Raw genomic sequence first — 18,486 nt, forward strand, 5'->3', positions numbered from 1 at the left:
TCTGGCTTTTTACAATGTATATGCAGTGTATTGAGTGCAGGGGTTCAGAAGATGCTTTTAAATACTCAGTAAAGGCAGGCAATGATTTTCTCTCCCCTTCCCTAGGAGCCAGACACGCACAAACAGACTGCTCTCTTCAGGGAAATACATCCTCTGCAAGAACCTTCCATTGGAGGTGCTGGAGCTCCCAGATTCCTCCACTTCTCAGCCCTGTCATTAATAGCACGTTACAATGCAACCAAAAGGGATAAGGTACAGGGTTTTTTTTACTGTGGAATTTGCAAAACCAGGTCACTAGTTGGTTTCACCGTTTATGAAGGGAACCATAGAGAAAGACACCGGACTAATCAGCTTTCTTTTCTCTCTGAAATACTGATTAGGTAATGCACATTTTGTACATCAAGAACAATTGGATAAAGTTCTCATTTCTCAGCTAAAAAGCAACACATTTTAATTTTGACCAAGTATTTGCAAGCACCCTTTCCCTCAGCACCACCCCATGCTCACCAGGTTTCGGAAGTTCATCCCCAGCCAGATACTATTTTCTTGCCAGACTTTTCAAGATCACGTGCACTCTGCTGACTGTAGCATAGCCTAATGTATAGCCACACAACATAAATGCTGTTTAGCATAAACCCTACAAAACAAGGTTCACTTGGTCTCTGGGTCGGGGCAATGACCGTACTTCCAGCACATATCGGAGCTGATGCGTATTAGCTTAGGCAAGCCTGTAGACCTCAGCAGATACCTCAAGTGATGTTTATTAGCGTTAGGCATAGGTTATACTGGCTGGTAAAACAACAAAATCCTGGGATTTTTAGTTCCCTGCCCACGTAAAGAACTACTTAGTCGCATTTTAAAACAGGATTAGGCATTTTTATCTGTGGATTCATCAGAGCAGTCAACAGTTTCATGAGTCAAAACCAATCTTGAAGGAATCTTGCTTCAAAGCAGAAGTCAACTGCTTCCTCAGGTGCAGGGAAGTCTCTTGCGAATGCAGTCCCTAATTTCCACTGCATCACGTTTCTTACACCCGATACCAGTCGCTATCACGCACACAGATCAGACCACTGGTTTGGTTCCTCAGTCTGGCAGCAGAGCATCTAATACAGGAAGAATCCTTCCATTTCACTAGAATTTGCAAAATTTAACTAGACTTATCACTGGCTTTTTGGAGAAAAAACTTACTAACATATCAGAATTTTTCTAGAGTTCAGTGACATTTGCATTTGTTACTAACCATGGTACATAATACCACTCACAGTAAACATGGTGCCAGTCAGTGTTTGAAAGACTGAACATTAAGCTTGGCTCGGACGCAGAGACAGTTCTCTTTAGATACTAGAACTACACCAGGCAATTTCTCACATCGTTATCATTTTAATAATTGCTACTTATTAAACTATTTTTACAGTAGTTACACAAAGTCATATATTTTCAATTAATGAGAAGCAAGATTTGAAAAACAGTATATATAGTTAAATAATTTGAATTGCCATTAAAAAGGAAATTATACCAAATAACATTTACATGATAAATGAGAGGCCAGGATGGCATCTCGGATGGCGTGCATTGCTAAAGGATTAGAATCACATGCAAGATGATGGATTGCCAGACGGTGCGGGCCAGACAACTAGGCAACTTCTCCATTCAGCACCATCTGTGTTACAATTTTAAGCAGTGGAATACCAGAGCTAAAGTTATGAATTTCAGGGTGTCTGGTTTCCTTCAACACATGCATTATGTAGGCACCTGAAAAGCTGGGTAGTTGATAGAAAGCAAGAAATGGTGGTTAGAGGTGACTGCTTCTTCTTTCCTTGCAGGGGGATGCCTGGTGCTACATAATAGGTTGTACTCGATGAAACCACAGCCATATCAAAAACCAAGTTGGAAGAAAAGTGTTTAATTTCTTTAACTGATGCCTGCCATTATAAAGATTTAATATATTTTAATAACACTGCTCACATCAAGGAAAACGTTTTCTGTTTACGGTGAAAAGGTATTCTTCCAAAGGACAGGCTCGTATGTATTAATAAAGCCTTTCTGAGTGTATCATTAATCGAGCCTTATTCTTATTTTTGGTAATACTGTCTTATTTTGATGGACGAACTTTTTCTGTAACTTTCATGTATATTTATTTTATTTCACCAATAACTGAGCCAATAGGTCAGTGATATCAGTCCAACTGACATCAAGTGAGAATAAAATCCTGGCATTAAAAATGTAGTTTTGATGAAGAGTTTGCTCGTGAGTAGCGATATTTATTTATATCTTAGACACAAAATGGCAGAATAATCAAGTTTTTTTCTGAAATTTTTTGTCTCTCAAGGCTGAATTCATATTGCAGTAGTCTCACTGCTGGTTTAATTTATAAGTTCTTTAGGGAGCCTAATTCAATTAATGTGGCTTGGATACCGAATAAAGAAAAAAGGCAAAATACCAGTAGGACTACACAAGACCAATTCTGATAAGGAGTAAAGTGCCTTTAAAAAGCACAGTCTGAAAAAAACTTAAAAATATTAAGTTCCTCTTAGGCATTCTTGCAGAAACAGGTCTTACAGAGGAAACAGTGAGATAATTTTTTCATCCTCTGAAAGAGTGCACCGCGCAATTACTGTCAGGGAAGTACACTTTTCTAACTCTCTTAAATGAATGTGCTTACCTTTACCCATTGTGAATTACATTAGACAAAATGTCCATATTTAAATTCTTCCAGGCATAAATACAAAAAGCAAAAAGCAAAGACTAGTCTGATTTCAGGAAGACAAAGAGAAATCCAGAATGACATAGAATGTTTTGCAACGAGTAATTGAGACCAGAGAGAATTTCTGCATATACATCAAAAATGTGAAGGCAATGCTTACATGTCTTTGGGATGAAGACTTTGAATGTTCAAGAATTTATAAATATCATATCAATATAATGCAAGTAATTGAGATGTTTGTATTCCTCAAAGGCACAGAAAAACAACAAAACAGGGGGGAGAGACAGGAGCTTTGTAATCTGAAAAACAGTGGCTAGAAGCTTTACACTTCTCACTTCCTTAGTCACAGCAAAAGAAAAAAACATTCACTAGTGGTCTTTTGTGTACCTTTGGAGAAGTTATAGCTTTTGTTTGTTTTAAGAAAATAATCCTTTTGATGATCTTTCTTGGGACAAACATACCCAGGTAAATACAATGAATAAATTACTGGTGGATTACATATTGTTGATAACAATGTGGTACTTTACAAATAAGCTCCAAATACAGCTACTTTAACTGTTCTTGTTCATATTTTACCCTGAAAATGTAGAGCTGAACTTTCTTCCCAAACGCACAGACATCTCCTCCTCCCAGTCCTCCCATTTCTTCTCAGGAGTCAGACAAAACCTAAAGCTTCTCACCTTTTGAGGTGAGTTACTAGACTTTTCCTGAAGGTACAGGTCAGCAAAACCAGGCTGTGATCCTATTTCTGTGTACAATTTAACAAACCAAATAACCCAATGACTCACTGAAAAAAAAAAACCCCAAACAATCCTATTTCCTTCTGAGCAGTGCCAGAAACAGGACCCCTTACTACAATTAAATACTGGGTACAATTAAATACTGGGCATGCTGCGTGGGTTGGAGGGAGGACAGAGTGCATGGTGCCCACCTTAACATTTCGGTTTTGTTTAATCCCTGATCTATTCCGTGTTAATAGCAGGGTAGGAATTCCACCCCCAGAATAATTAAGAGTTACGGTTCCGATCAGGCAGGTGAGGCAGCTGCCCAGCTGTACAGCTATTACAAATACTGCACACTTCTTAGCACAGCCAAAAAATATTTTTTAAAAGGCTTTCTAGCATTTCTTTCCCAGAAACTTTATACAGCATGTCAGTGTGGAATATAAAGTATATAATGATGGCTTTTGCTGGTGGGTTTTTTTTTTATGTTTTGGGAGAGTGTGTGGGGGGTGTTGTTTTTTTTTGTTTGGTTTTTTAAACTTGTAGCTGCTTAAAATACTCCATTCCCTTTCTTTTCCTTACACAAAATTTCAAAGGTTTGGGTTTTTTTGTTTTGTTTTGTTTTGTGTTTTTTTTCCAGAACAGGCTAGGTTATAGCTTCACATTAGAAGGATTACTCACACGTGCAGAGATAAACATAGTCATGACCGGGTTTTCTTTGCTTCAAGACATGATAAATTGGGATTTTATTTGGTTATTACAAAACGTTTAAGGATGTATTGTATTTCATACCAAGGATTGCTGTTTACCGAGGACAGAATTAACACACATTCTGCTTAATTAGAAAACATGATTGACTAAGTGATGTTTAATCACACGTTAAATAGGTTGGGTATTCTGAACTCCACTTTTTCCCGCACAGCCTTAAATAAATGTTTAACAAAAAAGATAAAAATACTTTATGTACAACTTTTTATTTTATAATTGATTATATTTTCTAACTAGGACAACTTTTTAAATTGGAAACCACTTAACCGGAAACTTGAATAAATTATCTGGTAAACACAATTCGACTGTGCTTATTCTGTAAGCATTACTTGTATCTTAGAAAAACAGGGACTTGTGCTTCTAAATTGTACTGTCTACTGTAGCACAAGGTGTTCAATGTGTTACACTTTTTGGCAGCTATTCCATTTAATCAGACTTGCAGCAAAACCCAGACGTTCAGCAATATCTGAATTATATTTCAAGCACTTACAACAAGAAAAGTCAGTTAAAAACATCATTTCTGCAAAGTCTCACAGCTTGTACATTTTCTTAATGCTCGTCACTGCCACAATACTTTTATCTCTCATTTCTGACTGTTACGGATGTACATTAAAAAAAGGAAATAAGAACTTTGTGGTTTTTTATTAGCTGAAATTTCACTTTTCCTTCCCCAACACTCATGCTTTTCCTTCACGTAAAACTTGTTACAGTGAAAGCAAAAGAGCAGCTCGCTAGGGTTTTAGTAAAGTACTCGGCCTCTAACTAAAGGAAAACAACTGTTTCTCTGCAGAAACACAGTCAGAGGATGCGCACGAAGAGAAGAGCCTGGTCTGCCCCTTTACCTCCCGTAGGGGATTTTCCTCCCTTCAGATCAGGCTGGAGCACCTTAGGTTTTAGCACCGGTTGTTGTTTCCGATGGATAACCGATCCACATGATTACAACAACCTCCTGCTCTTTCTTTTCCAAGTCAGTCTTCTTTAAACCATTGTATTGCTCATTTTAGCAGTACGAGAACAAACGCTGAGGGGGTAGGCATTTTAAAATTCACGTTAGGCACACCAGAATGGTCTACACTGCTGTCAGTAGTGTGCTGGAAACATTTACTTCCTTTTTTCTTGAGAGAATTAGTTAACATCTTGCCCAAAGGTTCAGCTTTTTGGTTTGGGGGTTTCTTTCTAAGATTTGACCATTCCAGTCAAAAGTATAATTCAGTCAGGAAGATACAAAACAAAGAAAACAGAATAGTATTGCTGGTAATATCACTTAAAAGTGTTTGTCAAGAGATAACATCTTAAAACTCCATTTTAAAAACTTTACCTCATGTTCAGCTGATGAATAAAGTAAAACCTAAAACACCCAACAAATACAGTATTCATTTACACCAGCATATTCATTACTGCAAAGTGCCTCCAAATCGGCCAACAATGAGTAATTCAGAAATTTCAAAACCCTCCCCAAATGCAGATTAAATTTACTGTGTTTGTTCTGAGAACTTCACGCTGCAGATCATCCCATAGGTGGTTCTGAATTTGCTTTCAGTAATACCCCAGAAAACAGGTTCAAGGAAGGAGGAGACTAAGTGATGCAGAACTATCTTCCCCTATCATTTTTATTTCCCTCCGATTTGGAACAAATGCCGAGGCATTCAGAATTGCCTCTGCTAGGAAGCACACCTCATTTGGGACGTACATGTCAATGGCTCCAGATGCCGATTGCCTGGAGCCAGGTGATCTCCCAAGCAATCACCCCACAGCATGGTTCATCAAGGAGCCCCAGGGCTGGTTCTGGATTTCGACGTGTGCCAGGTGCCACTAAGGACCCGGTGTCCAAGACACCACCTTGGCTGCTCCTCTGGCTTCTCCGCTTCCAGGGAAATCCAACGAGCATGGGCACCGTGGCTGGCACCCGCTCTTCGTTCTCACAGTTTGTCATGTTTGCGCCTGACCGTTCCCTCCCTCCGTGCATGGAGGCTGACAGCACGTCTTGTCCCCGATATCCTCAGCATAAAATGTCTTCAGTTCTAATATTTCAGAAAAAGACATTTTTCCTGGCAATTTCTACAGCACCTACCACTGCAGAGGCTTAAACGTTGAAGAAAAATGATTGTGCCAAAACAGTTGCCCTCAAAGTATACTCCTGGCATCGGCATTACTCGTACAACTTCTTGCCCCCTTTTGACATATAACACACGTGGATCCAGGTCCACAGTTTTCATAGAAAACATTCCCTCTTTTTCCTGCTGCACATTTACACAAGATGAAGCTCTGACTCATCTTTCAGCTTCTTACATGCCCTTCCCTCAGTCCTGTTTTTTTCTCTGATCTTTGGGCAGTTTGGAATTTTTCAATACTTTACGTGACAAAGGTTTTTAAATTTTTCAACCCTACTGGGCACGCTCAAAATCATTATTATAATTAAACCACTTGGAAAATGTCAGTCGAAGCCCCAGTCAATTTCCATTGACTATCAATAGTAAACCTCTCCTCATTTTAATGGGAACTGGACCAGGACTGTAAGTTGATTGAATAGCTGTACGCTACCAGTTAAACATGGAGCTGCTGCTGCTAGATTTAAGTAACCTTGTCTCATGCTGGCTATTGACTAGCCTTGTCTCACACGGTAACTCAAACCAGCTATTTAAAACTGCATTACCGTCTAATGCAAATCCATATCCTTAAGGCCACATCCTCAGGGCCATATAGAAACTTTAAAATTCATTTTTTCAGTTCATGAAAAAAAGTTATAATTGTTTTTCGTGCTCAAAACTGTGTTATAAAAACGTACTGACAATAAACTGATAGACCTGAATTACTAAGTACTGAAACAATATTCACATTTTGCAAATCTGCTATTTCCAAAACTGCATGAAACCACTAAAAAAATAGAAGAGTAGAAGGTTTGTTTCAATAAGGGTATCAATGAATTATGTTAATACATAATCCAATGTCCTTACTGGGAAATATATATGATGACATCCCCCCACCTTCTTGCATGTCACTTATCTCTTTATATTAAAAAAATTCCCATGTCTCCAAATAGCCTGTATTTTTCAGCAGCCAGTTCTGTCTAGATCTTCAGGCCCCTCCTGTCTTGCTAACATAATATGCTAACATTAACACATTGCTAACGATTATAACATCAAAGCAACAACATACAAAATGCTAAAGTACGGCATTTGAAATGAAAATACGCACCAGCAAAAAGGGGCCGAAGTAAACAGTGACATCTGCTTCCTAAGCAAAACACACGTAACCTAGATAAGCCTTTCAAAATACATTTTTGTTAAGGTCATGAAAATACACTATACCGCTATTCAGGAAAAAAAAAAATTACCTACTACAAAATAAATAAATAAATAAATAAATCTCGTGCTTCATGAAAACAAGAAGTACTCACTATACAGTGCTAAAAGTCCATGTAACAGAAGATAAGGAAACGATCCCTACCCTAACTATGTTACCACAACAAGATAGCTATCTGAAAAGTAATCATGCCATCTTTTACCACCCAAACATAAACTACAGATATTTATGCAACAGCCCTAATATATTTTACAAAAATCAACTAAGCAAATTTCAATTTCCTGTCTCTCCCAGGGGCTTCAGCTTCTACTGAGAAAAACAGCTCAATAATATCCTGTCTTAAAACATTTTTCTACATCTAATAAGTAGCCAGATCTACTCACAAATAATTGATAACCTGAAAACCAAAATCATACATCCAGTGGGTAAATTCCAGCTACATATCTAAAAGTGTACAAACATACTGACTTGATCAAGGAAAAAAAAGAAATCCCAAAGTCAATAATCAACAAAAGCATTATAAAAAAAATAAAAACATCATAAGCCTTCTCACTTGGAATGAAAAAAAATCTAGCAGTTTCTAAGACTGAACTACACGTAGCAAGAGCTTTATAGATCCTAAACCATGAAGACTAAATCCAACACTCATTATATTACGGAGTAGAAATACCTCAAGGAAGAGCCCACAATCTCTTATATTAAACATCAGTTCTCACTCATGACATATTAACCCATAAAAGCCTGCACAGCCGAGCCCATCAGTCATCCACCTCAGGATGCAGCCTGCCAGATTCATCAGCAAAAAACCCCGACCTGGCACAAAATTCATATAAAATCCTATTATTCTCAAAACAGTAAAAATTGAATTCTGTAAAATTATCACATTCTAGAAACTCACATATAAATAGAACAATCTTCATGTAACAACTTCAAACATGAATAGAATCTACATTATATTTCCATTGTCTAAGCCACCAATGCAATTGCTTTCAGGAATACACTCAGTTTTCTTCCTGCCATCCTGATGGCTTTCAACAAACAAGGATACTCCTTGAAGAAAACACACTATTTTCAAGCAAGTCATCAAAGAATAGCTGTACATTATCACACTGCAACATGAAAATCCAGCTCTCCCTAACAACATGCTCCTGGCTGTCATACAACACCAGATACAGCAACTTCTGTGAAAGAGCATTAATTGCTGATTAAGCTATTAAACATATAACTTTACTAATTTTGTAATTACCTTGTATTGAAAATGCTTTGAAAGAGAAATGTCATCAATCTTTCTATCTGGCTTTGCACAAACTAATGTATAAAAATGGAATCAGAGCACGAAATACAAACCGCTCCACAAGTTCTGGTCTTGTAGACAACCTGAACTGCATGTATAACCATCACATCACTGCGTCTATTACTCACAAATGTTTAGTAATATTAGCACAAAGATGATAATTCCCGAGCTAAAGATGAAGAAAAGAATTTTGCAATACTTGCAGCCACGATGCTGTCTCCTACCCTCATAGACGTTCACTACAGGAGAACAAATCATAGTTTGAAATAATTACTGAAAATAATACTACCGAGGTCATCTCTCAAGGTCTGGGGCAAATTCAATGACATCTTTCATAGAATACCAAGTTGGTAGGGACCTCAGGGATCATCTGGTCCAACCTTTCTTGGCAAAAGCAAGGTCTAGACAAGATGGCCCAGCACCCTGTCCAGTTCAATCTTGAAAGGGTCCAGTGCTGGAGAATCCACCACTTCCCTGGGGAGATTATTCCAACGGCTGATTATTCTCATTGAGAAAAATTGTCGTCTTGTGTCCAGTTGGAATGTCCCCAGGAGTAACTTGCACCCATTACCCCTCGTCTTTTCCATGTGACTCCTTGTAATGAGGCAGTCTCCATCTTCTCTGTAGCCATGCTTTAAAATACTGGAACATGGGATCAGGTGTCCCCTAAGCCTTCTTTTCTGAAGGCTGAACAAACGCAGTGCTCTCAGCCTTTCCTCATATGGCAGGCTTCCCAGTCCTTTGATCAGCTCTGTGGCCCTTCTCTGGACCCTCTCCAGCCCTTCCACAGCTTTTTGGTATGGCGGGGACCAAAACGGAACACAGTATTCCAGGTGTAACCTGACAAGTGCTGAGCAGAGTGGGATAATGACTTCTTTCTCTCTGCTGGTGATGCCCTTGTTGATGCAATGCAGGATCCTGTTGGCTTTCTTTGCCGCAGCAGCACACTGTTCGCTCACATGGAGCTTGTTGTCCACCAGGACGCCCACATCCATTTCCACAGAGCTGCTCCCCAGCAGGTAGATCCCAGCCTGTGCTGCACTCCTGGATTATGGTTTCTCAGGCGCAAGACCTTACCTTTGTCTTCGTTGAACTTCATGAGGTTCTCGTTAGCCCACTCTTCCAGCCTATCCAGGTCCTCTTGCAGGGTGGCTCTCCCTTCCAAAGCGTCTACTTCCCCACTCAGTTTGGTATCATCAGCAAACTTCATCAGGGTACACTTGATCCTGTCATCCAGATCACTTACAAAGATATTAAACAGTGATGGATTTTGGTGGGTCGATACACAATTTATTTCCACCACCATGTCCACCCCTTTTCAGCCAAATTTAAATGCTATGGTACACAGTACCCCTTTTTTCAGGTGTAGTCCTAGATCTTTAGACAAATTGTTTTAGGTAAAAGATCATTTTCCTCTCTACTACAACTCTGTCCAATTACAGATTGGTAGGAGTTTTCACTTGATTGTTTTCTGTTAGTCACGGTTGTGCATCATCATTTTTATTGCTTTAGGAAGCGGTATTAGGCTCTAAGTTCCTTACAGATTCAGCAGTGGCTGAAGAACCTGAAGACTGGAAAAGAATATGCATGATACCCCTCTTGAGAAAGAGACAAATTGAAGGGGTCATGACTTATAGATCCATTAGTACAACATTCATTTTTGGAAAAGTACTGCAAAGAATAATCAGACTACCTCTCCAGGGGACAGAGTTTTATTTGGTATATATATCATTAATGAACTGAACAGTGAACTAAACATAAACTCATTAAATATTCTGGTGACTTCAAACCAGAACTCTGTGTGTCATAGAAGATGGGATTTATCTAAATGTATCCTGACAGACTGGAAAAAATAGGATGACATTCACTAAAGACAAATATAAGATGCTAAATGCAGACAGGAATAATCGATAAAACAAATATAGAATATAGAACCGTAGGGATGAATGACTCTAGATGATATCACCACTGAATATGTCACGTTTTTGTAGAAAAGGCAAAGAACACTGTGGGTACAGACTACAGAAATCCTTTTGCTTTGCTCAGCATGAGTGAAATGGCCAGCTGGCCTTCAGTGTCCATTTTAGGGCACTGCAAATGGACAGAGACCAAAGACAAGTTCAGATATGACTAACACGAAACATTAATCGTGTGCAAACATGTACTGAGAAGCAAGACTGGAAAAAAAAATTCTACCTATGTTAGTCTCACAAAGAACACTGAGAGAGACACAGGATAATAATCTCAAAATATGCAAAATATTGCTTTAAAGGAAGGGTTTAAAAAAAAAATCAATCTATTCTCCAAGTCTATGGGAGATAGCATGATAACTAATTGGCTTCAATTTCAGTAAGGAAGATTTAAGACATGCAAAAACATTTCCTGCTACTAAGGCTAATAGACTAGAATAGACCAAAGCAGCAGAAATACATAGTTTGAACTGCTGCAAGTTTCTTAAAAAAAAATAAAATAAAATAAAAAAAATAGCTAAGCATTGTGAAAGAATAACACACATATATATAATTGAACCTTCTTTGGAGTCAGAGAATATGGAACATCCATATTCTTAGGAGGCTTTTCCATAGCCTCCTAAGCTTTTGCCAGAACTGAACCAGTGCTGATGGGATTGCCACATATGTATAAGAATTTTTGATCTCAGTAAATACAAAGTGACTTTTCTTATTTATGTATTTAAAAGGAAAAGTCCATAAGAATATTTACAGACTTTTCATTTCATCGTCTATCAGAGTCTGCTTGTATCGTGGGCGCTTTTCATTTCTTCTTCATCCTTTGTAAGAAAAGCAAAGGCTTTTAGAGAAAAATAAACTCAAGTCAAAGAAAAATAACCTCTTTTTTACTAATAAAATCATCAAAGAGTAATATTCAAATCACAGCAGACCAATAAGAATAAATTTGTCAAATAGAAAACAACACAACATAAATAAAAAAATAGCTAAAAGGTGGTTCAGTTTGCTACTTTCTACTCATTCATTTGTCATTTCTGACGAAGTCAAGGGAAACTTTTAGACACTATTTTCTTATCTGAAGTCTTTGGTAGTTATTCTCTCAAAACTATATGCTTAAAAATGCTATGCATTAAATGCGTAATAACTGTAAGTCTCCTCTTCCAGACTCTATTCAGTCGTTATGCAATGTACTGAAGTCAGCCTGTAGCTTACAAACTTCTTCTCCCTAACAGAATCACTAGTTTAAGATCTTGGGGAAAAAAAAAAAAACTCTAATATTTTGCATTACATTTATGTTTATAATTGATATTTTATAATGTTTTGTTTTGTTTTGCTTTTCCTAAGCAGCATTGCTAAATTTCCCAAGGGAGACCGCAGAAGATCCAGATGCTGAGGAAACACATTGGATGAATAAACACAGTATACAGGCTAGAGATTCTGTCTGAAAGCGAGATGAGTTATAGTATTCTCTCAGGGAAGTTGATATGACAGGCCCATAGGAAACTGTCCTCAGTTTTCTCTTATCATCTCCCTTCAACACTGAGCTACAGAAGTTACAGTTAGCATTACAGGGCAATGTAAAAGCAACAACAAAGATAAGAGCATTCTTTTTGTGCCAAATAAATCAATGTATAAATAAAGTTTAAGAAAAACAACGTTGCTTTTTGGGAAAGCTTTCTGCAAGGAAAGAAGGAGTTTTATGGTACTTTCAACATAATGAAGAATCCTTTAAAATGTGTTAAATGGACTCCTTTTTCAAACACACAAGGTCAGGTGAATTCTGCAGTTGATAACAATTTTAATACAAGCAGGTGCAAATCGTGGGTGAAGTGAATGTACATTTATGAAATGGCTGGGTTTGAGTCAAGCCTGACCGCCAGCTCTATGCAAGTAGTTAGAATTGTATTGGAAAACCTGAAACTTTTGCATCTTGATACATGTGCAAACACACAAAGCACTTCTGTAAAAGGTTATCACAAATCCAAAATTATGTAATCGATTATTTCAAGCCCAGACAACAATTTTAATGTTTAACACAAGTTCTCTGCTAAGTCAGGTCTTTGGTGGTTTCCTGGGTTTTTTTCTTTGTTTGTTTTTCTTTAATCGCTTCACCTCTTTCTCTGTAGGGAATGCAGAATCTCATAGTCTGCGTTACAGAAATAAATAGTTTGCAACTCCAGGAAATAGGTTTACTGTGGTATGTAATTAAATACTGCTAATAAGCAGGAAAACACATATGGTGGCATCAATTTTACTTTAGAGGAAGGAACGGTATAAATATTTACCACATCCAGTCAGTATGATGTGAACAATCTTACATAGTTTTGCTTTCCTTTGACTCCATTTACCATAGCAAATGCATGGTTTAAAATGGTTTTCACACATCCAGATAACAAATTGACTGGTGTAGCACTACGTGTTTCAAAGAATTTGGAAAATGGTTTTGACTTTAAATGTCAGTTTAGTTAGGTAAGTCTTTAAAACATATCCTTTGTCCCTTATATATAAAGTCATTTCAGGTGTTTCCCAGACAGAAATACTTTCTTGAAACAAGTCCTTGAAAGAAAAACAAAACAAAACATTATTTTTAACCGGCCTTCTCTTCCTTATAGAAGTCTGCGTAAGCAGTTATAAGGCAAGCCTGAATTGGAGACGTTGATACGGCACTGCTTAGTCATTTAGAGGTATCCAGCGCTCAGTACCTGAAACACTATTCAGGAGCATAGAAGAGAACCAAGGGTAAATGACAAACTTGCTCTTAATTTCTGATACTGCACTTCACAGAAACGTGTGAGTTCAAGAGTACCACCACAGAAACAAGGTAGACCACTGTGAGGAGCAGCAGAGGCCGTCAAGCGTCGGGAGCAAGGTTCTCCTCTTCCCTCCCTCCTTCCTCCCTCTTCCCTCCCCTCTTCCAGTCACCGCCACTAACCTCCCACCCACCTTCTCTTTTCCCTCTCTATTTGAGCACCTCTGTCATTGCTGCTTCCTAATACCGCTCATCTCCCAGCCCCGCACTGGTCTTCCCAGACATCCGCCAGTTTGACGTTATTACCTGGGCACCTGCTGGCTCTAAATATGTGGAGAGGTCCAAGGACCCCCAGGGCCACAGGGAAGGGGTCAGTCAGTGTCAATACCCACCGAGACAGCTCCGGCCATGTCCCTGTACCCAACCGGAGGAAACGTGGTTTGCTCTTCAGAGGAAGGTGCGTAATTACAAACCATCTCACTCGTGGTAAGACCATGTACGGAACACTTATTAGCAATTACCTAATTTCTTGTAACGCAGATGATATTTACTTGCTTATTTAAATTTAAGTTCTACCGTGGAACAAAGATTAAGTACATTGGTAGGCTAAGCGTACACATTTGAACTTTTGGCGGGGGGAGGGGGGGTTAGGACTGTCTATCAATATATTTTGTCTGAGAATTTAAATAATAAAAGGGAAAACAGATGAAGCAGTAGTTGAAATTCATGCTTCTGAAACTCTGAAGCAGAATCCTTAGAAATTAATCGCAAAAAATGTAAACAACGAAATACTCAAGCCATAACAGTGAACCATTCTCACCTTGTACATTTAAAAGAATAACGATTTCAAAAATAGAAGATAGTTATATAAACCCATAGTGAAAATTATTGCTAGATTATTTTTCTTCATCTCTTATTCCTATCAGACACACACATATGGTTGCATTTCATGGAAAAAAAAATCTTTTTTTTTTTTTTTTTTCCTAATTTAGTAAAACATATGACTACTTCTAGGACAGTATAGCCAAATGATGGGAAGACAGTTAATGAAGGAAGAGTAATTTAAAAAGAAGTGGTTATGAACACCTGAAACAAATGTAGACCTCGATTTAGCAAGGCATTTAAACTTAAGAGTACTTCACTGAATCAGGGTTTTAAGACCATAATTAAATTATTGCAATTAAGAGTGGACTCATTCAGAACTAGTAAGTATGTACTGACAAAGGCAGCTATAAAATTAAGAAGCTTGAGTGAAAATTTTTATTAATCATTCCTTATTTTTCTCATTATAATACCAAGCAAATTTCAACTTTTGTCAGCTCTTGAAGGATACTATGCCGCAGGGTTTAAGGGACTGAACTCTGACAAAGAGACAGGAGCTCAAATTCTAATCTCAGTAGATACTAACAACTTCATGGCCTTGAGCACATCACTAAATTTCTGTGACTCTCCCTGCTTAGCTCTTGTATGGCATTATATTACAAAGAGAGAGATAGAAAAATATAAATAGACATATACACAAGCTACATAATTAATCAGCTAGATTACAAAACGCTCTGAAAACATAAGAGTAAATACATGCCAAATACAATGAACTCATGTTCTATTTGCTACCGCTTGTTAAGTTACTGTCACACAGTGTTAAAAGTAGATATCATTTACCAATTCACTGGAGTATAAAGAAGGAGGCTGTCTTTTTCCCCCCCCTTCCTCCTCCTCTCCCACTTAATCCCCAGAGCATTAGTCAGTACAGAGTCATTGACAATAATAGTTACCAGAATTTAAGAACTAGTTTCTTGATGTTGATTATGCAAAACAAAAAGCAAACAACCCCTCCCTACTTACTTCACGGGTATCTGCACAATTAATTCCACCTCAGAAAGCAGTAGTTTAATGGGCATGGACCAAAGCATTCCCTCAAGCCCTTCAGAAATCTAACAGCCTGAAGTTTACATCCTTCTGGTGAACTGCTGTGAGAAGCTTGCAATGTTCAGAGCTATACAGAGAACACAATTCCCCGAAGTCCTCAGTAAGGCACACAGAAAACATAAGGATTAATAGGGTGGGAGCATGGTGGAAGGGGGAAAGGGTAGAAGTCCTGTAACCTGACGGTAACCAGCAGCCGGGAGATTATCACACGCACCATTCATGCTCTGTGCTGGCAGAAGACTATCCAGCCGCCGTTTTGATCTTTTATCAGAAAGAATCAGAGCTTCACAAAACAGCTTCAACAGCAATGATAACATGAAATCTGTTTAGCTTCTGGTATCAAAGCAATTAGAAATGAAGTACCACCTGCTCTTGCCCAAACCTGGCAGCCTCTCTCCAATCAGAGAGATATTTAAAAAGCTTTCCACCCTATACCAAATGGCTTCTACTCTGTTCAGTGTGTCTGTCTTCACACCTGAAACACGCACAAAACAGCACACTGAATCTACCCCTTCCCACATCTCACACCATTATTTAGGAGGATAGCATAAGCTTGCTGTTCCCTTTTCTTCATATATCAAATTTCTGTAGTCAGGAAAAAGACTGACAAAAACATTTCTGGCTACCCGTGAAGGATACAGATATATCAAATTAGCAAATCAGGCAGTCAGTGTCATACAGTGCTGCACATGGCCAAGAGATGTTTCAGGTATTTGCTCATGCAGTTCTCAGTATGTGGGACTTTGGAATCCATTTCACGATTCATTAACACCGTCCATCTAAAGTTCTCAAAGCATTTTAAATTACGTTAGTTCACAATTTCCCTAAAATGCGAGTAACATTTTCCCTATCTTGCAAGTCAATGCATTCGGAGCAGAACACACCCTACGTAACTGGGGACCTACATCGGAGCTGGTGGCCCTAGTATTCCTTCACGATCAAGAACGATGTCTATTCAGTGTAGGTCAAGGAGTTTAAGGCACAATTCACGTGGTCAAATGTAGACATAGCCTTTAGGAGACGGAATATTTCCCAGACTCCCACGGCAGCACTGAATAACTCCCCAAGGATTAGAAGCGTAGCCTATGGTGCAGACATCCATATCCAGTCAGGTGGGACCCACTTCTATTCACACCGGGCACATCACCTCCGTTATAACACAAATAACTCCCTCCCCTCCACCACAAACCCCTGATTTTACATCTATACCTTAACCTCTACACTGCCATAGTTTACTGAACTAGGATGAGAAGGTGGATTTCATTTTATGTATGCCACTGACTTGCCAGACAGCCCTTTCCCATTTGTTCACTTCTTCGTGCTCATGTTTTCCTTCTCCTCTTCTGTAAACTGTTTTCAGGTGGCCAGCACTTAGCAGGTGTTCCCTTGTTAAGCACAACCTAGCATGATTCAGATCCATTTTGGGGATCGCTGCGTGTTAGCATAATGAAAACAAAAAGTAGACAGTAGTACTGAACAATCCTACTGCTTCAGCCAAAGAAAACAAGCTTTCACACCAAGGCAAGATTATAGGTTATAATCTTTTCCTCAGTTCAAACTCTCAATTATACCTAAACTGAATTTGAAGAAAAATGGATTATTTTTGTTAATCCTAGCTAGTATTAAAATTTAACTGCCTAGATGTATAATATGCCTAGTTTTTAATCTCTAAATCTATTCTCCTGGTTTGGGTCTCATGATGATCAGAAATAAATGTTCCTGAAAAAAAACTTGGAATCAACCTGTGCATGAAAAAAAAAAAAAAAAAGAAAGAAAGAAAGAAAAAAACCACACAAATCACACTGTATTTTAGATGGCCTACATTATTCCACCTTTACAGTACTATGCATACAATAGAGAGACAGTAGGGAGAGTTAAATACTTCCAGAAGGCAATTTGGACCTCATATTGAGATGAATTACTTTGTAAGTAATTTTAGCTCTAGTCACTCTGAAGATGACTACTTATCTTCATCCTTTATGCCGGGAATAAAAGCACTACTCAATTAGCAGCCTCCAGTCAGGTGACCTGACTCTCTCTCCTCCTTTTTTAACAGGTATTAACTTCTCCCTGTGTTAACAAGGACTGATGCCCTTCAGCAAAATGTCTCTATGTTTTGTCCTTCCCCCCTCCCCCCTTCCTTTCTTTTTTTTTTTTTTTGAAATGTGCTAGCTAGACAGGCTATTATTTTGGATTGTATAAGCCACAGATGTTTCTTTTTTTTTCTAGTTTCAGCCTATAGCAGGAATTTGGATCCAGGGACCTAAGCAACATTCCGTTGCTCAAGCTTATCACAAACACAGAGAGTTGCTTTAAGTGTTAACAATAATTGGCATTGCCATGGAGGACTGCTAATCAAAGAAAAAACAAGAACCATGTGTAAAACATTCTATTGTTCGGCTAGAAAGATGAAAAAGCTGTTACAGAATCTATAGAATAGGGCAATAGGTTTTGGTTACCAGCAGGAAACTAGAACATCACTTTATGTGAGCATGTAAATACAGATAATCATAAAGTAAATACTTGCCACTGCTTTTGTTTATTTAAAAACAAAGACACCAGACAACTTCTTAGGCTTTGAATCTTCTCTTCTTTGCCCCAGAAAGCAATTTAATAAAAAGCACTGTCCCTGTTACAGTGGTTTGCACACAAAAAAAAAGGATGATATTTCTGAAATTGCATTATGGTATTATGTCTGTCTGGGGTGCTTTGAGCTCTTTTCAGTATGGTGAGAAGGAAAAGATTCCTTACAACTATAGTAATAAAGTCAGCTACCATACTCCCAGCTTACTTCAATGCTATATTAACTCTAAAACTTTAGCTAACTATGGTGAAATAAAACTTACCTTAAAAATCAAATCCTTTTTCCCATAACGAAGCTCTTTCAGCTGGGCTTGGATCTTCTTTGACTGAAAGTGAGGATAATAAAACCAAGGGGCTTATTTTAAATATTTACTTTTAAGATCAGAAAAAAAGGTAGCAAGTTCTGACAAGAACAGAAACTAGATCAGCTTTAAAATGCAGAAAAATAACCAAAATCAACATCAATT

The 18,486-nt window shown here is 38.2% G+C and overlaps 1 protein-coding gene across 2 annotated transcripts in view; it reads right to left on the minus strand.

Moving 5' to 3' along the window:
- Positions 1-18,486, minus strand: part of LUZP2 (leucine zipper protein 2) — a 326,231-nt gene that overhangs the window by 48,885 nt on the left and 258,860 nt on the right. For both annotated transcript variants that reach the window (XM_069804063.1, XM_069804064.1), the window contains exon 9: positions 18,283-18,345. In XM_069804063.1, the coding sequence (XP_069660164.1) occupies positions 18,283-18,345 (63 nt within the window). The remainder of the gene's footprint in view (positions 1-18,282; positions 18,346-18,486) is intronic.

This window comes from Haliaeetus albicilla, chromosome 16 (genome assembly GCF_947461875.1).
Source record: "Haliaeetus albicilla chromosome 16, bHalAlb1.1, whole genome shotgun sequence".
Lineage (NCBI taxonomy): Eukaryota > Metazoa > Chordata > Aves > Accipitriformes > Accipitridae > Haliaeetus > Haliaeetus albicilla.